General features: G+C 40.6%; 1 protein-coding gene across 1 annotated transcript in view; it reads left to right on the top strand.

Annotated features, from left to right (window-relative positions):
* Positions 1-6724, top strand: part of socs7 (suppressor of cytokine signaling 7) — a 58309-nt gene extending 51585 nt beyond the window's left edge. Inside the window, exons 8-9 of the mRNA XM_084329762.1 lie at positions 1-74; positions 4720-6724. The exon at positions 1-74 is cut by the window's left edge and continues 69 nt beyond it. Of these exons, the coding sequence (XP_084185888.1) occupies positions 1-52 (52 nt within the window). The 3' untranslated portion in view covers positions 53-74; positions 4720-6724. The remainder of the gene's footprint in view (positions 75-4719) is intronic.
* The last annotated feature ends 18838 nt before the right edge of the window (positions 6725-25562 follow it).

Raw genomic sequence — 25562 nt, 5'->3', positions numbered from 1 at the left:
AGAGAGGGGGCAGGACCAGAACACTCAGCCGGGGGTGGTGTCTCAAACGTAGCGCTGAAGCCTGATAGGATAAAGTGAGTGATTGACAATTGACAGAGTTAATGGGAGACAGGAAGTTGAAAGTGAGACTGGTGGCTGGACGGACAGTTGGGTCCATAAATATTTGGACTGGAGTTTTTACATCCAAATCAGGTGAAAGGTGTAGGAAACAGTTTGTGCACACTAGAGGCTGACATGTGAGTGGATTTTGACTCCCGCTCCTTCCCACTGCCACAGAAATAATCCCATCCCATCCCAATCCCAAGTGAGAGTTTCGTAAAAATCCCACTCCCTCCCACTCCCACAGAGGACTGATCCCAATCCCGTCCCAATCCTGAGCCAAACTTTTATAGAATCCCACTCCCATCCCACTCCCGTTTACCAATCCTGCTCCGTTTCTCTTCCTTAGTAAAGAATATGCAGTACATGGGTCACATCATGTCTGTAGGGCTGTACGTTAACTTTTTTTGCACATAGCACTGGTGCTACAGAGGTTAATAGTTTTGTAGCATAGGCCAAAATCTTGTAGCACAAGTATAAAACGTGTTATATTTGTAATGGTCACAAATGTGCCTATTGTATTTGTGTTATTTAGTTGCAGTGCCATGTTTGGCTGTCATTTTCATGCTGACAAGTTGACGTCACACAGCCAGACACGTTACGTGTAAGGAATTATGGGATTTGGTGTTGGATGTATGGAGTCTATGGACTCTACTAGGGGTGGGAATCACCAGTTTCATACGATATCGATTCTTTGGACAACGATACGATATTTGCCGATATCACAAAGTCTGCCACGATATGATACGATATCATAAGCCATCAAATTTAGCTCTTCCAGACATTTAAATGAAAAACAATCTATTGTTTTTAATACAAATAGACCTCCTGTTCACTATCACGTTTTGATATATTGAGCTTTAAACTTGAAATAACTAAGTTAAATTTTTTGGAACTCGCAACACACAACCTAAAACTCTTCCCTACCTCCCTCTCCCAAACAGTTCCTAATTTTCTTTTATGTTGCATGATCATGTATACATTTATTATGTATTATATTCGTTATGTTTAAATATCAACATTATCTGGCCATCCTCAGTAAATACTATCAAACTCCTTTGACCTCACCTACTTAAAATCATTGACATAGAGAGAGGGACAGAGAGAGGCTGAGGCTCTCCCGCCCCCTCCCTTTCCTCACTGTTTTCTCTGCCTCTGAGCCGGGTTAGCTTAGTTTAGTTACCGGTAGCAGCTAACTAGTTAGTTTTGGTGAGGATGCAAAGCATGTAAGATGCATTGGAAGCGTTGTGGGGGAAAACAAGCAGGGACTTATTTCCTGGTCGCAAAATGCGCACTCTAACATAACATAGCACGCTGTTGTTGTTGGGCTGCCGGAGCTGCACTTGGGAGGAAATGAGACTTGCCACAGGATTTTCAAAATAAGAGTATCGATATGAACCGAATGCCTATCGCACGGGTGCTAGTGCAGTAAATTCATTCATCGCACAGACCGATTTTTTCATAGCACGCTGTACAGCCCTGATGTCTGTCTTAGTTAAATATAAAACCACCAAACATTTACATTAGTGATGCACCAATGTATCACTCCCGAGTCCCGTCCAAATCCTGTTGATTTTGTTGTCATAGTTCCCACTCCCTTCTGCTCCCGTTGACTTTTACTCACTGTCCTGCCCAATCACGTGATTCAAAGTGAAATTGACTCCCATCCCGCGGGAATCCCGAAAAGATGTCATGCACTAGTGCACACCCCCTTTTTTTTTAACCCTTTCACTACCACTCTACCAAAGGGTTATTAACCCTTTCATCGCGACAATACAGACGGTTAACCCTTTCACTGCCACACGGCAAATGGTTAACCCTTTCACTACCACACTACATAAGGTTAACATTTTCACTACCACACTACAGAATGTTAACCCTTTGACTACCACACTACAGACGGTTAACCGTCTGTAGTGTGGTAGTGAAAGGTTAACCTTTGTTCGGATCTTTCAAAAATGTTCAGTTGAATCCCTCCGAAAGGGTCTGACAGGCACCACACAATGGATGACTCAATGGTTGGTCATTGGTTTGTTTATTTTAAACAGACCAGTTGAGATGTTTTCCCACAATACAGATGACCACAGTTATATATAGTTTCTTTCTTTAGATAACCATAGCTTAACTGTCCATAGGTTATAGTTACGACTTCCACAGATAACGGTCCATAGATAGTTATAATTTCCACAGTTTACCATAGGCTTACCATAGGCTTACCATAGGTCAAAAACCTGTGAAACGGAACAAAATGCACAGTAGCATACACATTAGTTAAGCATAATATGAATAGTTATATTGTAGATATATTAATATATTATCAATCTACTATTGAACACTATACATTTCATACTATACATTTCATCAAACCTGCATGTCATGTCCCCTTTAACACATCCACCGCCGGAAACACTTAAAAACGTTATTGCCCGCCATGCTTTGACCGCCAGACCACGCTGTACAGCGATATTGAGATCAATATTAAATTTTTTCGCCATGGCATTCATAATTCATATATACACCTCCGGCGCTGCTGCTGGACCCTACGGCTAAAAAAAAAACGACGGCTCAATACCGCCGCCTGGTGGATGGTCGGGCGAGTTACACTGGTAAACAGGATATGACTGCTGTGCGTCCATTAAATTCATCCGGCTGTCAGACATTGTTGCAAGGCTCCCGACAGACACTATGTACATATCGATCGCTTTATAAACTTAATAATCTATATGATTTCGGCGTTTCTTGCGACATACAAACCGGTAATGGACCTAGGCGATCGACGTCCTATACCTGGGATCTTTCACCGCCAGTCTCTTTGACGCACGGTAAGAGGACACTAACGTTATTTCCAGCCCAATTATTTATTCTTTTCACTGCAAACCGATCTGATCAATATATCACCCATACTACATAAAGCATTTACTGACGATCACAGAATTATAAACCCCCCCCCCTTTCATCCTTGCATGATGACGCATAACGTATACGCTCATGTACAGTTGAATTTTTTAATATAGCGTGTATCGGGAATAAACGGCAGTTGATAATATATATATGCGTTTATGCCTATAACTCACGTTCTATGAATTACTGCAGAAAACGATAAAAACATACTTATATTCTAGAAGGTATTTTTGGAAGAATCTATGAATGAAAAAGTATAACGTTCCTACATCCTGAACGATAGATAATCGATGTTGAATGGGCCATAGTAATGTCAATTTAGCAATACAATTTAAAAAGTTATAGCCCTGCAAAGAAGGTGAACATCTCCATAGGCTTAGAGTGGTGGCAGTGAGGCTACATTGATGGATATAACCGTGGCAGGGAATGTGTTAACAGTGGGCGAAAGAGGCAGAACTACAATGACTACATTAACCAGAATGCCTGGCAATGTTTACTTCCTCCTCCGTATCTCACACAAGCCACTCAAGCTGTCGTCTCAGACACAAACCCACACAACGGGACAAGACAGCAGTTCTCATTCATCGGAGCACACACACACACACACACAAGTTCCGCCACATGAATCTCACCGTGACAAACCAGCAAAGCCGCAAAGACACTAGCTCACTAGCAGCCAGCAGCCAACATGATACATTACATTGTGTTTATATGTGACATAGCCAAGTTAATGAAGTTTCAATCAATTAATCAAGCCTACTCACCAACGGGCGGTGTGATTCTGTCAGAGTTCTCTCTACAATGACATCGCCACCATTTAAAAAAGGCAGCTGCGCCAACTGCGCATGCTCACAAGCAGAACACCTGTTAAATGATTTAGACCCCTTTACATAGATCTGATCCTTATATTAAATAAACCAAGAGTCTTGACAACCTTCTGTGGTGTTTTAGTGAAAGGGTTAACCCTTTGGTAGTGTGGTAGTGAAAGGGTTAAGGGACCTGCAGTGCACTGATGATCCAGCTGGTGGAGCCCTGGTAGGGTTAGCATCATGTTCCCACGCCTCCCAAACACTCTCTTTCTGACAGTATTTCAGTGCAGGTGCACGTGTCCTTCTCTGCCACGCTCTACCCAGTGAGCTACGTGGGTTCAGTCTGGTCCCTGGAAACACAAAGCTTCCCTCCCCCTCATGAATATCCCCCTAATTCACTTCACCGCAATTTTCACTTTCCTAGATGGCTCTCAATATTTCCTGTTGATTTGTATGACATACACCACATTAACGTTGCTATAGATAACATTCATGTCGTTTATATAATCGGGTGCATTCCACATGGGGAAATGGGAAGTAGGGAGAGAATAGAATAGACATCCTTTAATAGGATACATGCACGCACGACAACAATCATTTTGGACCAGCAAACTATTTTTAAATGATAAATTAATTAATCAATATTATTTTTATTCCTCACCCTTCTAAAAGCTCTGTGGGTGTGTTATTTATTAACATTTTATTTTTAAACTATTACTCTACATAAAATAATTATCTATAGCATCTTTAATGTGAGCATTATGATACTCTTACTTACAATAAGTTAGTAATAAAGTGTTATTTTCTCAACCACTTGTTGTATGTGTATATATTGTTGTGTATATATTGTGCTTCAAGTGTTAATGTGTGTTTAAGTACTTTCTATTTTCTTTCTCTTTTCCTCTTCCAGGTATTTTTTTTTCCTTTTTTGATAATGACCAGCTGACCCGAGGACTGACGGAGATGTGTGATTGGATACAGTCTCGCTGCCAACAGACAAGACTGCAGCCAATCGGCTCCCTTCGGCTTGGCTCTGTATCGGGGCGGAGTTTCAGATGATCCACCCTCCTCAGGCTCTCTGATTGGCTCGCAGGGAGACGCAGGAGGGGCAGGGGATGTGGGGACTCCAACCCTCCAGTGATGTCATTGCTGAGCAGCTGGACTTGCAGACTCAACTACTAATATTTGCTAATGTGCTGAAGACAACAGAAGCAGCTCCGGCCCGGGGCAGTAAAACACTGATGTCATTTCTAGAATCCAAAGAATAATGAGGCACGTTCCTTTAATGTCCATCGACCCAAAGATAAGTCTGTCAAATTTTTTTGCATTAATAAGGAAATAATCTTCCTATTAAGTATCTTCGTTTTAGATTTCTTGGCACTAGAGCCAAACTGCAAATAAAAAAACAACAACATTGTTTTTTACGATGCCATTACATCAGATGTTTTTAACAGTTCAAAAAGAAAAAGGAAGAATGAGTTATTGGCCGCGTCGTGTCTGTATTCACAGTATTCAGTCTTGTGTGAGTTCCTTATCAAACGGGTGTCAGGCAGGTAATGAAATGTCACCCAAAGCCAGTAAACACTGGCAACACAACACATCAGTAGGAAATACAAGACATGTTGTTGACAATAGGATGAATATATATATATATATATATACAAATATTTTAATTTAAAAGGATGCCTTTTTAAGGTTTAGTCAACGATGTTTCACCCAAAACCAGGGCCGGAGCGATGTGGACGAAAATCAATATCACGATAATCACAACTTATTATGAACATGACCCTTTTCCCCTCTATATATCGATACACAGTACATTGCGATATCTGCTCACAAATGTGAAATCACGGGTCATTCAGGTGACTTGCGAAAAGTGTGAGACGTGAAACCAAAAACTGCAATTTTCAAAATGACATTACCTCAAATATTACAGATCACATTTTGTGAGAAATTTGATATGTTCTTGTTATTCCCAATTTAGACTATCAGGATATCTCATATGTTGGGACTTTGTCACAATATGATCCCAACTGGTCCGGTCTTTTGATTTGTGTATATGACTACCTTGCTATTGAATACTATGTACACCCCCCCCCCCCCCCCGCCCCGGTAAGGAGGCTTTGTGGATTCTAGAAATGACAGAACCCAGGCTAGAGGTCTCTGCGATGTTGCCGAAACGCTACCGTGACATTACTACAAAACAACATTTTAAAGGCCGGCGACCCGACGCCGGCCCGCCCACACGTTCCACTGGAGAAACTGCGCGAACTGGAAAAAAACAAACTATGAACTTTCTGAGTGAATGAATGAGGCTGTTTGCTTTGGGAGCACTGTGTCCCAGAGAGAGAGAGAGAGAGAGAGAGAGACTGTGACCTTGAGAACTTGAGGTAATGAAGGAATCATTTTAGAGAACGACTGAGAAGATGGAGGGGGGGGGGGCTACTGAACTACAAGGCAGATTTCTTGAATCTTCTCTGGTGGACGCTGAGCCCACATGACCTGCACCTTCCACACTGGCTGTATGTACTGAAGACCAGGTGTGTATGTATGTATGTATGTATGTATGTATGTATGTATGTATGTATGTATGTATGTATGTATGTATGTATGTATGTATGTATGTATGTATGTATGTATGTGTGTGTGTGTGTCTGTCTCTGAGTGCACGTTCCTGTATATATTTGTGTGTGTGTATGTAAATACTGTATGATGGATACATTTGTAGCAGACCAGATACAAGGTGGTGAAGGATCATTGTGTGTGTGTGTGAGAGAGAGAGAGATTGAATGAGTGAGTGTGAGAGAGAGAGAGAGAGAGAGAGAGAGAGAAACATTACTGAGGTATGGTCTGCTGCTCGGAGCTGAACTGGAATCCTCTTGCTAGACGTCTTTTACTGGACAAAACTGCGTTACCAGAACAAATAATACAAATAAAGAAGTGTTGGTGGAAGTAAATGTAACGGACTTTTTATTTCTCTACAAACTTAACACTCTTTATTTCTCTACAAAAGTAACAGACTTTATTTCTCTACAAACGTAACAGACTTTTTATTTCTCTACAAAAGTAACAGACTTTTTATTTCTCTACAAAAGTAACAGACTTTATTTCTCTACAAAAGTAACAGACTTTATTTCTCTACAAAAGTAACAGACTTTATTTCTCTACAAAAGTAACAGACTTTATTTCTCTACAAACGTAACAGACTCTTTATTTCTCTACAAAAGTAACAGACTCTTTATTTCTCTACAAAAGTAACAGACTTTTTATTTCTTTACAAAAGTAACAGACTTTATTTCTCTACAAAAGTAACAGACTTTTTATTCCTCTACAAAAGTAACAGACTCTTTATTTCTCTACAAACATAACAGACTCTTTTATTTCTCTACAAACATAACAGACTCTTTTATTTCTCTACAAACGTAACAGACTCTTTTATTTCTCTACAAACGTAACAGACTATTTCTCTACAAACCATCTCAGAACCACCACACGTGTTGTGTTTTCATCTGAAAACTCCAACTTGAAGAATTGCCATTATGTGAGCCGTTTTATTTCTTCAAGTGTATGGATTTTGACATTTGATCCTCAGAATGTTATCTTAGAATTCTAAAACTCTAGCCCAGCGGCCAGCAGCCAGTGTGACATCATTAACATGTTCAGTTCTCAAAGCTAATCTCACCTGTGTTCGTACGGCTCAACGTTTTTTTTTTATTTTATGTACAGAGAATTGGCAATTCCTGACAAAATATTAGATTAGTCAGTTTACACAAAGCAATTGAAATGTGTCTTGCCCGCATATCCTTCCTAGTTCTATACTGTGTGGACGTAGTTATTCTTATTCAAGGACAATTGACCTGTCTCAAACCCTGCCCCTTTTCTTGATCCTCCAATCACAACTGTCGCTTACCTCGGACAAACCAAGTTTGTCCGAGGTAAGCGACAGTTGTGATTGGAGGATCAAGAAAAGGGGCAGGGTTTTGAGACAGGTCCATTGCGGTCCTCAGATTTACCTTGTAAAAGCGACAGTCATGCCGTGACCTGGTTTGACCCGAGGTTGCTGCGGCCACAACGCAGAGTACTAACCACTATATATACGGCGAGGTAAGACGAGTCCCACGTGCTCATGTGTGAAGACAGAATCTAATGTGTTCTAATTCCATTCTGTATTTGATTAAAAATAATAACAAATCAATACAGTAGCACCCGTGGCATGGTGCTACCTACTGCCACAGAGCTGAATACACGTCTCTGGTTCAGCACAGAAGATGCTGAATAGCTCTAAACATGCCTCCCAAATTACGCACGTTTTTGGAATACATGTTAATCTGTCAGGTGGCTGGTTAAAAGGCCTAAATAATATACAAGTTTTGTTTTATATGTCACATACTGTAAAAGGTGCATGTGCATTACAGTGAAATGCTTGGTTCTGCATCAAATCAAATGTATTTGTAAGGCCCGGCGACACACGTTAATGTCCCCATGGGCCGGACACGTCTTCTTTAAACAAGTCAAGAAGAAACATCACAATAAGTCAAGAACAAAACAAACACACCATGAAATCCAAAATAAAATGTAAAATAAATGAATGCAACACTCCCAGACATACCCCACGCGAAGGTAAGGAAAAACTCACTAAAAACCTAGCAATAGGAAAAAAGCACCACAGGCAATGTGGAGGGGAGAAACCTTAGAAGGGCCGTTCAAGGGGGGATCTCCCTTCTTAGATGTCGGTGATAGTAGTGTTGCTATAAAACAGGCGAAACAGTTGGTAAGCATGTACATATACATGTAATGAAACAAAGTACATGCAATAGCAACTGGGGTACATAAGAACATTTTGAAAGATTGAAAATAGAGCTGATGACTGATCCATTTGAGGTATGGGGGCGACGTAGAGGATTGCATCCTCCCAGCCATCACCACGGGACGTCCACCACTCCGGTCATCATCATGAGACATCCACTCACAGGGAGACGGGGACAGGCGTTAGACAGTTTGAGTGTTTGTGATGGGCGGACATAGCAATAGATACATGTAGTAAGCATATATGTGGATAGAATATATACATGTAGTAAGCATATATGTGGATAGAATATATACATGTAGTAAGCATATATGTGAATAGAATAGAAATACAGGGGTTATAGAGTTCCCATGTTTGTAGTGGGCGGAGTTGGAGCAATAAACACATGTAGTAGTAGGCATACATGGTGATGATAGAATCAAAGAATATAAGAGAAGACTTCCGGTTTAGCTGCAATATGTAGCGCACGCAATTGGTTACAGCTCCGCTCCCGTTATCGTTAATTTCGTTTAAAAACCTTATTTGGACAATACCAAAAGAGATTAGACCACATCGTATGTATTGATAAGACCCTCTACTAACTATATCAAAAGACAACATGGATAAGGATAAGAGAAAGGGTGGAAGGAAACAAGACACAGCAATTCTAACGGCGCCGATTGAAACACGTTCAAGGAAAATGACAGGCGACGCTGTGGCAGATCCGTTGGTGACAAGCCCCGACGCGGGGAATATAGAGGAGAATACACAGGGACCAAGGACAACTGGCCCCGAGAGGGAGACAATAGATGACAACATAACAGGAACATCAGAAAAAAGTACCGTGACGGAAAAAGCAGGCGATTTTGAGAAGATAATAGCAAAAACATCCATCGGATCCCTCACTGCTCCAATAACATCAACTGACACAAGCAGTTCAATTACACAACCCGACTTCAACTCTCTGACTATCCTGATAAAAGAACAGATGGTCGCTTTCAAAGCACACGTAAAAGAACAGATGGTCGCTTCCAAAGCACACGTTGAACACATCGATACTAAATTCGAAGAGGTTATGAGAGCGGGCGCTTTACAGTCCATGCGAATCACGACAGTGGAGAATACGGTGACAGAAATTACACGGGCAGTCAAGGCGAACGAAGGTGGCATGACAGAGATGGGAAAAGAGATGGAAAGAGTGAAAGAAGAATATCGGAGGGAAATACAAGGGCTTAAAAACGAAGCGACGGAGAGGCTACTAGAAACCCAACGCTACCACAGGCGGAATAACATCCGCATTGTAGGGCTTGATGAAGCAGTAAACTGCGAAGATCCCAACTTTCCAACAGTGTTATCAACGATTTTGGGTAACATCGATCCAAACAAAGTGCCAGAAGTGGACCAAGTTTACAGAATCGGTTCTCGGGGGCAAAGAATCAACGGGCCAAGAGTCATCATTGTCACCCTGCGGAAGACTACAACAAGGGATGACATCATCAAATTTGCTCGCAACCAACGTGGGAATCTGAATTATGGTGGTAAACCAATATTTATCTACGAAGATTTGAGCAAAGATGCCATCATCCGACGTCTACCATACAAGGAGGTGATGCAAAAGCTGTTCAAAGCCAGTTACAAGCCAAGGCTATCATACCCGGCGCTGTTATCATTCTTGGGCAGTGACGGCCGCAGGTCAGGTATATACACACCTATCGAAGCTGAGGATTTTCTGAATCGAAATGGAGCAAATAACCCAAGGCAGGACGAAAATGCCGGAAACAGATAAGCCTCTTTCTCAATGTATACCAGTGTTAGAATGACTTTATTGTGTTCATCAAGGTAGCAGACGATATGCAAGCCGTCTATAACAATGTGTACTGTGTATAATACGATTCATAATACATTATAATTTCAGTCTCTGGTCTCTGAGGAGACAAATACATATCATTGCAAAAAGATCTATCTGGAATATTCTGGGTTTATCGCTCAAATGCCCTGGGTCTCTTAGATCATTCTGGAACATAAAATAGTCTAGGCACTAGTATACTCTACAACCTTCTAGAATATAAGGCACCATGACAACGAAGCCTACAACTCTAACAATAAACATCCGGTGTGTATACACATAGCAGATAATAAATTAAATTAAGTTCAATCAGTCCTTAATAATATTTTAAAAATTAACCACACTTAAACGTATGAACACTACAAGGTTATTCTAACAATTTAAGTAATCACTCCATTGAAGGCACATTGAAGCTCTAAAAGGCGCTGCTTTTCTATCTTATCTAATCTGTTAATTCGGTTCTAGTGGCTTCTCCACGTTGATAATTATTCTATCTCTCATTCCTTATCTATATCTTTCCATTGATTTTTATTTTATTTAATTTTTTCTTCTCATTACTCTATATTTTTTAAAATATATTTTAACTTACATTGTTCTTTTCCAATGTTCTTCACATTAAGGTGTCAATATTGCTCTACAATCTTTTCCTTTTTTCCTTTTTTCCACACGTTAGTAGAGGGTTCAAATGAATATGTCGATGAAAGTTTATTCTCTTTTTTAATTTTTAATTTTATTTTTTCTGTCATTTATCACAATACTTCATTACAGTAAGGGAAGGTGCAAGACCAAAAGCGACATTCTATTGCAATAGAATGGAAATGTTAGATCCTATGGCAATTAGCATAGGAAGATTAAGATTACAATGCTCAGTTTGGGCAATCCGGTGGACTATGGGAGAAAGTCAATCGCGGAGGATGTGTTCTTGGAACACAGGCCTGTACGACTTTCTGGGTGAGGGGAAAATAGGGGATTTTTATTTGTATATATATATGTTTTTAAGCTCAGCTCTCAACGGGACCTCATTAATTGGATGTACATCTATTGTAGCTTCACACTCCAGAAGCATTACCAAAAACTACACAAAAACATGCATAGATTATGGCTAGTTTGAATATAATGGTATGGAACACCGGTGGGATAAACAAACAACACAAACGCAAAAGCGTGCTCACACTGATGAAAAAAGAACATGTGGACGTGGCTCTATTAAGCGAAACGCACATTTTAGAGGAAGACATAAATACGTTAGCGGATAACATATACCATAATATTAGTCACTCTTCTTTTGTTACGAGAACTAGAGGGGTAGCCATAGTCGTCAGACGCAAATTAAATATCGAATTGAAAGGGGTATGGTCGGATGCTGAGGGGCGCATAACTATAGCTAGGATTATACACAATAACAGGAAAATTGCATTGGCAGCGGTATATGCCCCAAATTTGTACGAAGTGGGTTTCTTCACTTCACTAACCGGAGAAATGTTAAACCATCCCGAGTACTCATATATAATAGGTGCGGATTTTAATGCCATTTGGAACCCAAGGATGGACAAAACTTACCTTACCTTTTCCAGCGAACAAAAAAATTCATCTAAAGCATTAAAAGATTGGTCGAAATCAACAGGGGTAACTGATTTATGGCGTTCACTTAACCCCATGACCCGCAAGTACTCCTGTCGTTCGACGAGACACAACACACTATCCAGAATTGATTACGTCTTTGCATCCCCGAGAATATTTGATAAATATGAAGTGGAAATGACACCCAATGCGCTATCAGATCACTGCTACTTAATCCTGAAAGCAACATTTGGTACACTATCTTCCCGGGCCCCAAGATGGCGTTTTAATTCTATGCTGCTTAACAACAATGAATTCATTACACAAATTAAAGAAGCTCTCACAATATTCCTACGGGATAATGCTAACTCGGTGCAAGATCCCAGAATATTATGGATGTCGGTAAAGACTATGATCAAGGATTTCTCGGATAGATTTTCCTCCATATTGCGCAAAAATCAAAACACAAAACTATCTGAAATGGAAACGCTTTACTCAACGCTTTTTAATTCTTTAAAATACAACAACTCTACTAGACTAGAAAACCAAGTTAACATTCTAAAGACAGAGATCAAAGCAATATACAGACAAAAATCGGAATTGCAAATACGCAGCACAAGACAACAGCAGTACTTCCAAGGCTCTAAACCTAGTCACCTATTAGCCATGCGACTAAGAATTAATGCAAAATTTGCAGATATAACTGCCATTAGGAAACAACAAGCTCTAGTAACAGAACCCAAAATAATAAACGATACATTCAAAGAATTCTACTCCGATTTATATAATTCAGAAACGACCTTTGATCAAGACAAATTAGACACATATCTTAATCAAATTACTCTCCCTAAACTTACGGAGGACGACGCTAAACAGTTAGAAGTACCGATCACATTAGAAGAACTCAAGAAGGCCATATCCGGAATGAAAAACGGCAAGGCTCCGGGAATTGACGGTATCCCATCAGAAATGTACATTTCTTGCTGGGACATATTTGGACCCTTATTACTAAATATGATCTTATACTCAGTCAAAGAGGGAAGCTTCCATAAACACCAAAATATCGCACTCATTTCAGTTCTTCACAAAAAAGACAAAGACCCCACTGAGTGCGGTAGTTACCGTCCTTTAAGCCTCCTCGGAACCGATGTCAAACTGTACTCTAAGATATTAGCCATCAGATTGCAAAAGCATATGACGTCTTTAGTTCATCCGGACCAAACAGGCTTCATAAAAGGTCGCCTGATCAATGATAACATAAGGCGAATACTGCACGTACTAGATGCAGACAAAGAGGACACCACACCTAAGGCGATACTATCCCTGGATGCTATGAAAGCATTTGACAGGTTGGAATGGTCGTTTCTATGGGCAGTATTAGAAAGGATGGGGTTAGGAAAAGGATTCATTGATATGATTAAAGTACTATACAAGGACCCATCGGCCAGGATTACAACAGGCACATTCATCTCCGATATCTTTCCGGTATCACGCTCAGCCAGACAGGGTTGCCCTCTTAGTCCCGGACTATTCGATCTATCATTAGAACCTTTAACACAATTTATAAGACAATCCCAACACATAGAACCAATAGTAATCAAGGGCACACATCATAAAATTTGTTTATATGCGGACGACGTAATATTGTTCATGCAAAACCCCAACAACACATTGCCGCATATACTCAAGTTGATAGAAAACTTTGGTGATTTATCGGGATTTAAAATAAATTGGCCTAAGTCGGCTTTTCTTCCTCTTAACACCAGTGCAAAAAAAGACACAACCCTCCCAGGTGCGATACCCATGGTCAAACATTTCAGATGCTTGGGTGTGGAAATATTTCCCACCATAAGACAAACGGTGAAGCACAATTACACAAAAATACAGAACAAAATCAAAGACGACCTGGACAGGTGGGCAAAACTTAAAAACTCAGTACAGGCAAGGGTATCAATAGTTAAGATGGATGTATTACCAAGAATCAATTTCTTCAGCTCAATGCTTCCGTTACCTCCTCCAGAGGGCTACTGGAAAAGATTACAAACCTCCACATACAAATTTATTTGGAATAACAAACCACCTTGCATAAAAAGATCCACCGCACAGAGAAATAAAGCAGACGGTGGCATGGCAGTCCCAGATTTTTTACAATATTTTAAGGCCTTCACATTAAGACCATTGAAGATATGGTTTGACCCCCAGGCTTTGGTATCTTGGAGAGAATTAGAAGAAAACATGGTAGCCCCACAGAGACTGAAAGACATAGCACACACTAAACTTTCAATCAAGCATTGTGAGCGAGAATTTGGCCCAATAATTACCCATGGAATCAGAACATGGCGGGAAACACAAAAGAAATATCCTAACCCTCAAGAATGGCATAATCACACTCCCATATTCAATAACAATGCACTCTTAATGGGAAAACGACCTATAAGATTCCCTATATGGGAAGAGAAAGGCATACACTCATTAGGGGATATTTTTAATAACAAGGGCCTCTGTAGTTATGTCGAAATATGCATAAAGTTTAACCTCACCGAGTCCACATGGCTTTTTTACATACAGTTACGACTTTGTATGAGATCTCACGGTGTTCCATTGCTCATACCAATTGAACACCACAGATACCACAAATTTTTCTATGAAAGAGATACATTGGGAGGTTTTGTATCAGGTTTTTATTATCAATTACTAACGTCCTCATATGAAACCCTTCAACTAGACACTGTCTGGAGGAGGGATATACCAGACCTGGAATATGACTTTGATTGGCAAGGAGCCTGGGCAAATGTCCGACTTACATCAAGGAACCCGGATCATCAACAAATCAATCTGAACTATATTCACAGGACATACTTGACTCCTATAAGGCTGTGCAAAATGGGGCTTATACAAGACTCCAAATGCTCCCAATGTACAAATGGGGAAGAAGGAACATTTACGCACATGTATTGGGACTGCCCACCAGTTAAGGCATTCTGGAAAGATGTATCCCAACAATTATCAATACTCGTATTTTGGAATATACCTGTACACCCCGCGGTATTACTATTGAATGATGTTTTTGAGTTTGCAGTGAATCCACAACTAAAAAGATTGGTTTTATCGGGTATCACAGTAGCTAAAAAACTGATCGCATCACGTTGGTTTCAACCGGAAAAAATGTGCCGAAAAGTGTGGTTTCTTACATATCTCGATGTGATATATCAAGAAATATCTACAGCAAGAATTCTGGGGCTCAATGAATCCAAAATGTCAATGTGGTTAGAAGTGGTGGAGAGAATAAAAGCTAGCTTATAATGGTAGTGTCTGGTTAGGAGTGAGGGATAATGGAGGTACTATCCAAGAGGGGGTCCGGGAGGGGGGGGTTTGAGCTGGAGCATGTGTGTAGGGTTTTAGAAAATAGGTATTAGGGGTATATTATATACTAACATTTATATAATTGTAATTTCGCTGGATATACACTGTATACGGTTAAAATGTTATTATAGACTATTTTTGTTTTATCCTGTTTCTGTACTTGCATATATTTTAACCACCTTTACTGAAAGTTTCATTATGCATTGTGTGTTGAGTACTGACTTTTAATAATTTTTTGTTTTGCAATAATAAAAAAAATATATAAAAAAAAAAGATAATTGTGAAATTAAGTAATGGATAGAACTAAGAACTACTGCAAGCGTATGTAAACAGCATGAGATACAAGACGATGGCTCTGGGCTATATGCCCCGTATGAGCCCCTGAGATTGATTGATTGATTGAAAACTTTATTAACAGATTGCAGAATGGTTACAATACAGTACGGCTCAATACAAAACAACTGCTAAGAGGATGCAGACCAGAAAAATACTTTTGTCTTGTTCACATCGGGGTCCCCCATTTTCAATTCATCAGGACATTTATGACATACAAGACATACAGATATACAGAACTGTGTAGTAAAAAGAGAAATATATACATCTGAAGGGGAAGAAACTGTACATTGGTGGGGGGGCCGGGGGGGGGGGGGATTTGGACATTTACAGGGGCCCGTTTCTAATTGCAGCCACCCCATAGTACGTAGATTGTGCTTCATACTGTAAAATGTAAAAAAGAATAAAGACCAAACACTATACAAATGATACAATATACAACTAAAGTACAAAATGCTAACTTTTTTTTAAATGCAAAAATGAGGTAGGGATGTAGTAATCCCTAGTAATAAATAATGAATAAAATATGGTGTAGTGTTAAAAAGTGTCTATGGAGGGCTTTGAAGGTGAGGAGTAGTGTTTTGAAGTTGATGCGTTCCTTGATCGGGAGCCAGTGGAGGAATCCTCCTGGGATATTCACCATGCCAAGTATCATCCATCTGTTTATTAACATTGCTCTACCTGCTGTAATGGCTAAACACTTGCAGTGCTGTGATTTGATGCACCCTTTTGATGGATTTGCATGACATTTGATGTCATGCTGCTGCAGCTTGAGACCTGTAAAACCACTCTTAATAATAATAATAATAATAAATTAAATTTGTACCGCACTTTATATTTGTGACAATCTCAAAGTGCTACAGGAGATAAATATAAAAAATGAAATGAATAAAAACAATGAAATGGAAGAAACATACAGATAAAAAAATATATATATATAAAAGAAAAAAATATATATATATATAAATAAATAATAATTCAGGCAAATGCCTTGTTAAAAATAAATGTTTTTAGGCCCCTTTTAAAAACCTCAACGGACTGTGGTGCTCTCAGATGGTCGGGCACCAATCACAACCACCAGCATTTCACAATGTGTTGTCAATCACAACCAACAGCATTTCACAATGTGTTGTCAATCACAACCAACAGCATTTCACAATGTGTTGTCAATCACAACCAACAGCATTTCACAATGTGTTGTCAATAAGGGTCAAATCTATTTATTTTGTACTGTGTGGTGCCCCACCCCCCTAACCTTGCATGTCAGCTTCATGAGATCACGCAAGAATCCATCTGGTCAGACTTCAAGTTACAGTATGAACCACAGTGGTTCAGACCAACCAGTGTCATTTGAGGAACTACTGGTGGCTACGGGCAAAGATACTATCCCAAGTGCCATCCCTATTCCAAACTGTTCCAAAGGACCCCCCCCCCCCTTATGGAATTCCCCCCCCCCAAGTCTGGTGAACTTAAGAGAAATTGATATAGAGTCAATGGATAGGAAAAAAGATAGTTTATTCTGTGCACATAGTCTCAGTTTGAAACAGAGCGGAAGACAATCTGAGAATGAGCCACGAGGCCAAGGATACTTTCAGCCGTATAGTAAAATAAATCAAGGTTTTGCATACAGAAAAAAAAGTCAGGCAGTTCTCATATGATAACAGTGGGGGATGAATACTGATAAGCTGGATCTGGCTAGCAGGACCTGAGTCCCTAATATTTTAAAGGGTAAAGGAATATTACACTAAATATTGCACAAGGAAGAACATGTGATTTTTCCATAATAGCAGTCAGGAAGATGGTGTTTCATATTAGCCTGTTAAGTCCGTAGGGGGATAGGGGGACCCTGCTTTTCTTGATCATAAATCGATCAATTTATCCCCAATTATCATATCATGGGGTATCATTGGAAAGCCACACTCACTGTCCAAATATTTTCGAGATCGCCAAATGATTGACGGAGCTAGAGCCCCCGGAGGTCGGGAGTGGTAATGTGTACTTTGGCGCACGCCTCACATACCGGCATGTAACTCGAGAACCGCTGAACGGATTTTGTCACCTGAAAGGGCAATTGACAGGCAACAAATAGGACTTTAATTCTCTCTACATATTGTATTAAAAGAAATGCACACCCGAGCCGCTAGAGGTCGGCAAAGTGGCGAATCACGAATCGTCCTCATGAGGGCCCACATGTGGGCCCTTGGATGTTAGGAGGTTAATGTTTTTTTTCTTCTTTTTTTTTAAGAGTAAGAGTAAAGACCATAACCCTATCAAAACAGCAGTCAAAGTGTACATTTTTACCGATGTTTTATACGATTTATCGGAAATACGAATGTTATTATATCTCTTTTATCGTAAAACCGCAAGGAAATTACTAAATCCAGATTCAACCCTGCCATTGGAAAGAGGAGCATTTTCCCTATCCATAGATGTATGATTTGGCCATAATAAGGTCAAGTTCAAGGTTTAGGTTCACAGTCTAAATGTGGCGCTAAAGCAATGTCCAAACATGAGACAATTCAAACTGATGTATAAGGAAATTATGTTCACAAGGTACAGGGATGAGGAAGGGACTTGATATTCACGGGTGTTTACATTTTTATTTAATTTCTTTCATGTTTTACATAATAGTTTTTGTTTTTTTGTTTTGCATATATATATATATGTAGCACCCTGAATATGTGACTATTATTCAGAAGTGCTGACTTGCCTTTTATCTCCCCTTTGTGCACAAAGACATCTTAACTAGTTTCCATTGATATTCTCTCGAACAATGACGCAAGTTTCTCCTTCTCTCACCGGCTGGAATATGGATTATAAACAGTAAACTGAACCATATTCAATCCACCCAGTTCTTCCTGTGGGGCTAGTTGGCAGTACCAGCAGGGGGCGGCGGTGGCAGGCGGAGTGCACGAGAGAGGCATGAAGGAGAAGCAAGTCAACTGAAACGGAAGTGGGGAGAACCAACCTCTTCGACGTTGGACTTGGACCTGACTGGTCGTGTCGTTGGAAGAGCCCCGTAGGCGTAGTGGATCACGCGGGTGAACGTATTGAACTTGAATATATTACGGGCTATACTAGAAACATAAGCGTAGTAGCGTGTTGCATGTCCCCACTGAATAACCCTAGTGATATCACGCGTTATCCTAGAAGAAAGCGGTATAGCCAAGAGTTGGCTTATGTTAATGTTATTCCCTCCAGCGAGGTGCCCAGCCAGCGTGGCTTGAAGAGGACTGGTGGTTAGAGGCACCCTGCGTTGTTGTATGTTTCGGAACCCACAGAGTAGCTTCAGTTAAGGTAGCCCCAGATTATTATTGCGCGTCAACCCAGCACCGGCAGCCAGCAGCCTGTCTTCGCCGGCGGTCTACATCTGCTCTGCACCGGCGGTCGTCAGCCTAGCACGGGAGTTCGTCCCGTCCAGCAGAGGTCGCCATCATCCAGCACGCGCCTCCAGCCCGCTACTGCCCCCTCAGCCTAACCCCGCTGCTAGCTCCTGAGACGAGAGCGTTCGACGCCATCTTACCACCCGGACAGTGGTGGTGCGGCGAGGCCGCCATCTTGGTTGAGTACACTGGCGCTTCGGCGCTCAGGATCCTATTGCACAGTACACAGTGTGGCCGCCGCCCGGCCGGCGTGGCCTACGGGCGAAGCTAATGTTGCTAACTACAGTTCATAGGGGTACCCCATAAACATTACATGCCGGCATTAGTATAGGACTTTTGTTTGGTAAAGTGGGCCCACCTTTTTCATTTTCTTTGAGTGTGATAACGTGTTTGTTCTTTAATAATATTTTCCCATCTAATTAACCCTTCCTCTGTGCGGAGGTTACCGACCTGTTGCATTATAAGTAAAGCCTTAGAGAGGTATTATCACTACCATATAATTAAAGCCTGAGAGAGGTATTATCCCTGGTACCAACCCAGACGTGGGTGATGAGTCAAGCACATTGGAGTATATTATATTTGGGTCTGCAATACCTGGTTCTATACGGTGTGGGTGTATAATATAAGTGTCTATAAGGTATTGAGTTACAAATTGGGTAATAGTAAGACTTCATTCTATTTGACCCATTGCCATTAAATCTTTGTAACTGACCAGTATAAGTAACGATAAAGAATTAGATGGGAGTTCTGTGTGCGTGTCCATTCCTGAGCCGTTTATCAACTCTTTTGGTGTGGGTAACGTTAATACAATTAACTAGGGATGTCCCGATCGCCTTTTTTTGCTTCCGATCCGATCCCGATCATGTGATTTTAAATATCTATTGATCCGATCGTTTCCGATCCGATCTTTCACATTAGTAATCAATTTTGACGCATTTTTGTCAGAAACTGGCAGAGCGAGACAAGCCCATCTGTTGCCTATAATAGTCCGGGGCGCGAGAGCGGAGGCTTTTGTTATTACATTCACCCTGAGAAATGTGCTTCTGCTTCATATGAGAAATATTAAAAGTTTCAATATATGTTTGCACATTAGTATACATTCAGTGTTCGACTTACGTAATGGTCCATTCTGGTCTGAAACGCCGACGATAATCCTCAGTCACGTAACGTTATCCTCCAGATGAAAAGTTAGTCTGAAAACTTCGCCTCCAGCCGGCTGTCCTCCTTGCAAACATTGCAACTGGCTTGACTTTCTATTTTAAAATGCTTAGTTCCAAACCTCTGACATTAAGTCTAGCTGCTCAAGTCAGTGGATATTAACCGTGTTTCGGGAGCGACGTGTTGTACTGTTGTTGTTGTGATGTGGTCGAGCCGCTTGTAGCGTGTAGCGTCTAAATTAAAGGGGTGTTTGTTGCAACGGTGAAAATTAAAGGGGAATGTGTTTGTTGTGGAAAATTATTCTGCTCTGTGTGACAATAAATACATTAATGATGATATATTATATGTAATTTAAAACCAAAACTAAGGCCTCCGTATGAGTTTAAGACGTGGACATGGTCATGTTTGTTGAATAAAATTTCTCTTTTTTTGACTGCCGATTTTTATTATTATTTTTTCCCGATCCCCGATACTCTGAAAAGCACGTGATCGACGCCGATTCCGATCACGTGATCGGATCGGGACATCCCTACAATTAACCCCTTCCTATCCAACTTCCCCCTTTTCACCATAAGGTTTCTAATGTCACCGAGGGAGGGTACTGCTTGCGGGAGGAACTAAGTTATTTATTTACAATTCAGTCACTAGGTGTGGGAGGATTAACGGAGGTATTGGGGAAGGTGAGAGCGAGTTGGGGAGTACTGCTGACCGCCCCCGAAAGGCGAGGAAGACCAGAGTACCAGACCAGGTTGGTAAATCCCGGGCCCCATCCACTCCCACTGCTGGCCTCCAGTTTGATGCTACAGGCCCAAAGACGAAGGTGCAGTCAGACGGAGCTCTACTGTGTCTTGCTACCCAGTGGCTGTGCACACCCGTTCCCACGAAGCAGGGATAATCCACCCTGCTACATATATATATATATATATTTTTTTTTTATGTTTTAAAATAGTACACTCATTTGAGTAGTGGAAAAGGGGTAGGATTAAATAAGTGTATACTTCTTCCTACTCCTTTTCGAACATGTAGATTGAGTTGTGTTTTGCTTTTGTTATTGTTTGTTTGTATTCATTGCATGTTCGAAATAAAGATTTCAAATCAAGTCAAATCAAATCAAGGTCAAATATGAATTCATAATTAAAATCGATTATCATTTATTACTCTATCTACAAATCCTTCTGTTTAATCATCTTCCCTTTATTCATTTGCTTAGATTTATTTTACACTTGATCTCAAGAAGGTGCTGAATGAGTTCAGTGAGCGAAATCAGAATTTAAACAAGACAAATGTCTTTCTCTGGTCTGCATCCCCTTAACAATTGTGTGTATTGAGCCGTACTGTATTGTACCCATTCTGCAATCTGTTAAATAAAGTTTTCATTCATACATCCTCGTCACGTGGCAGCCACCCTCCAATAGGATACGAGCTAAATAGCAAAACTCAAAAACACCTAAAAGAGGAAGAGTTGCATATATTGTCTACGAATCTGAATCATATAGACAAAGGAAACGAATAACCTTAACCGAACGATCAGCGGGTGACATCAAGTTGACTTTACGATTCAATCTCTCCCTGTTTTTCTGTTATGTTCTCTCACGTTGCAGATACACAAGGAGCTCTGGCTCCATCAACTGGACAATCAAGCTAACTGCACTTAGCGTAGGCGAGATAAGTAACTCCACGACCAATGTCCTCAAACTGAAAACATGTCATTTCATTACAGTCCCCTCGTGTTCATACTGGGAATGGGTGAAGATGAAGACATGCCAATTGCTGGAGGGCTAACGGCTGGCTGGTGAACTTGAGAACGGTTATGACTATTTCACTCTTAATAATAAACACTGTTAGGACTATGACTGATTGATTGATTGAAAAGTTTATTAACAGATTGCAGAATGGGTACAGTACAGCTCAATACATACAATTGTTAAGGGGATGCAGACCAGAGAAAGACTTTCGTCTTGTTTACATCAGGGTCCCCCATTTTCAATTCATCATAACATATATGACATACAGATAGACAGTACTGCTACATCTATACATTTATGACATATCAGATTTTCAAATACAGTACTGTTTGTGATACAAAAAGTGTCCAGAAAAAGAGTGTATATACATTTGACGTAGAAACTACATTGGAGGAGGTTGGGTGGGTGGGGGCTGTACATTGGAGGTGGGGGGGGGGGGGGGGGGGGGGGGGGGGGGAGACAATGTACACTGTACATTGGAATACTGACAAAGCCATACTTGGTCATTTACTGTACAACTGGGTTAGGACATTTGTAGGGGCCAGTTTCGAATTGCAATCTCCCATAGGTGTTCTTTGAGAGTGTTTTTGAAAGTGGGTAGTGATTCACATTCCTTTACAGCTTTGGGTAGGGCGTTCCACATTGATGTGGCATAATTGCAAAACGTCTACCTAGTTTTTTTTTCTTTTAAATACCAGGGGTGCAATACCGCATTTTCCCAAGCGGTGGCGCCATTTCTCCATGTAAACGACACACTGAGTGAATGAATGAATGAAAACGTTATTTAACAGATTGCAGAATGGGTACAATACAGTACGGCTCAATACATACAATTGTTAAGGGGATGCAGACCTGAGAAAGACGTTTGTCTTGTTTCCATCAGGATCCCCCATTTTCAATTCATATAGACATTTATGAAATACACAACATACATGACATTTATGGCATAGGGACATATAGGTATTTAGTACTGATACACTGGGGCGACAGTGGCTCGGGAGGTAGAGCAGTCGTCTGGCAATCCGGAGGTTCCCGGTTCGATTCCCGCTCCTCCCGGGCAGCGTGTTGATGTGTCCTTGAGCAAGACACTTAACCCCTAATTGCTCCCGATGAGCAGGTTGGCACCTTGCATGGTTGCCTCCGCCGTTGGTGTGTGAATGTGTGAGTGAATGGGTAAAAATGTGAGTAACAAATTGTAAAGCGCTTTGGATAAAAGCGCTATATAAAAAAGCAGCCATTTACCATTTACCATTACATTTGTGACATAAACGTTTTAAGCGCCTTTGAGGTGCTTTGGTACCATGAGGTAAGCATAGTCATAGTACCCTTGAATGAGTGCTCCTGCCAGAGTCTTCAGGGTATTCTTGTTTACCAGAGAGGAGATCCGGTACAAGAATCTAGTTCGTTGGTTGACTTTTTTTGAGCTCATACAGAAACAAGTATTGTTGTGACAAATAATAAACAAATTTGAAAGGTTTATGGTGAAAGAACATTTATTATATGGTGCTTCAATTAGCAATTATGAACACAGTAATACAAGATATGCATGATAAAAAGAAAATACATGCTAGGTTCCTGAGAAACACTACTATACAATATACAATGTTAGCTCTTAATGTATCTATCACCTTTATCTATCACCAATCACTTTTAATCAAATTTAATTACAGGTACAAAACATTAACATAAATCACTCTTATGCACTGGTACATAAGTTATATAACAAACCTGTTTCTATGTAGACTACTATACAATTTTAACTTTGTCATTATTATACTTAATGTATCTAAACTATATTATACAAGAGCCACATCTGTTCTTTCCTTAAAGTGACTTTATATACCTCATTCCTTTAAAGTGACTTCTCCATTATTTAAATTGACATTTTCACATTTAAACTCATCCAATGCTTCCAAAGACATGTTGTCTCCGATCATGGGCAGAGATGAATTCCTCACAGAGTTCTCTAATGTCAAAGGCATCAACTCTTTCTTGATGTATATGACAAACTGCCACACTGTTCAACCTTTTCTGCTTCATGGAGTTGCGAAGCCAGGTCTTCAACCTCCGGAGTCCGCTGAAACTCCTCTCAGCTTCAGCAGAGGATGAGGGAACAACCAGCAACAGCCTCACAAGGACCTCCACCTGATCAAAAAGACCTCTGACTTCAGGCAACATGCCTCTCAGGATGTCTGCAGCTTCTGTGCTTGATGCATAGGTGTTAGTTGCTTTGAACATGGCTAGCTGAACATCCAGCATCCTCCTGTTCATCTCTGGATACTTGTCCACAATGTCATCACTTTCTCCCCTAATAAGCACACCCTCCAACTTCTGAAGCACTTCAAAGCTTCTTTGATTAAACCGCTCTCGGAATTGCAGATCTGCTGTGTCCAGTATTTTGAAGAACTCCCTTCTGAAGAAGTCCACAGAAGTTGCTGGGACATGTGCTGCAGCGTCACCAGTTAGACGTTTTGGAGGGTTGCGGATACGAGGCATTTCCATCGGATCGATGTTTAGTGAGGTGACCAGCTTTGCGGTGTTGTCAAATATCTGTGAATGAATGAAAATTTTATTTAACAGATTGCAGAATGGGTACAATACAGTACAGCTCAATACACACAATTGTTAAGGGGATGCAGACCAGAGAAAGAATTTAGTCTTGTTTACATTAGGGTCCCCCATTTTCAATTCATCATTATTAGTCAGGATTTTCAATTCTTAATGACATTTATGACATAGGATAGGGACATACATATATAGTACTGTTATATTTGTGACATATACCTGTTGGAATCTTTCCTCTGTTCGTTTCTTGTGGAGAGCTGTCTTGACACACTCTACTGCAGCCTGCATCCCTGTGATTGTGGTGGTTCGCCTTTGCAAGGATTTGTTGAGGCATTCCATTGCCTCAAGAACCTCCAAAGCAAGATGGAGTCCCAGAACTGTGTTTCCTTTCTGGAATCTGTCAAGCAGACCATTTGCCTTTGTAGCTGATTCAGAGCCAGTTGAAGCCATCTCTTCCAAGCTGGGGATGCAGACCAGAGAAAGAATTTAGTCTTGTTTACATCAGGGTCCCCCATTTTCAATTCATCATTATTTTGTCAGGATGATTGCAATGAGTTTGTATCTTGTTTGCAAATGACTGTCTTGTTGATGGACTCTGTAAACAGGCTATTGGGAATGGAATGCAACCCATCACATTCACAGGTTTGGTGTGAGTGCTCGGCCTGAGTACCGGTAATCAGACCATGACATCGTTCACACACCAAACCTGAGGGGAGGGGGCAGGGAGCTCTGTGTCTTCCATCTATCCAACCATCCACTACACAGTCAAATATGTATTTTGTTAAGACATTATTGTTACTTACATAATTTCTGTCATTCAGTGGTGGGGATAGTGCACGCTGCAGCTGTGCATCTACGTTTACAGGCACTGTCTGTGTGCTTTCAGAAGCCGTATTTGCATCCTCCTGCAGAATAAATGACGTGTATTTCTAAATGACCGTATAGTGGATCTCTTTCTAGTATCTCTGCTGTTGTACTCACACGTTTTTAGTTCAATTCTTATAAAATGAGATG

The sequence above is a fragment of the Notolepis coatsorum genome, assembly GCF_963971535.1.
Source record: "Notolepis coatsorum genome assembly, chromosome: 14".
NCBI classification, from domain to species: domain Eukaryota; kingdom Metazoa; phylum Chordata; class Actinopteri; order Aulopiformes; family Paralepididae; genus Notolepis; species Notolepis coatsorum.
The sequence above is the reverse complement of the archived record's forward strand: the minus strand, read 5'-3'. Positions and strand labels throughout refer to the sequence as shown.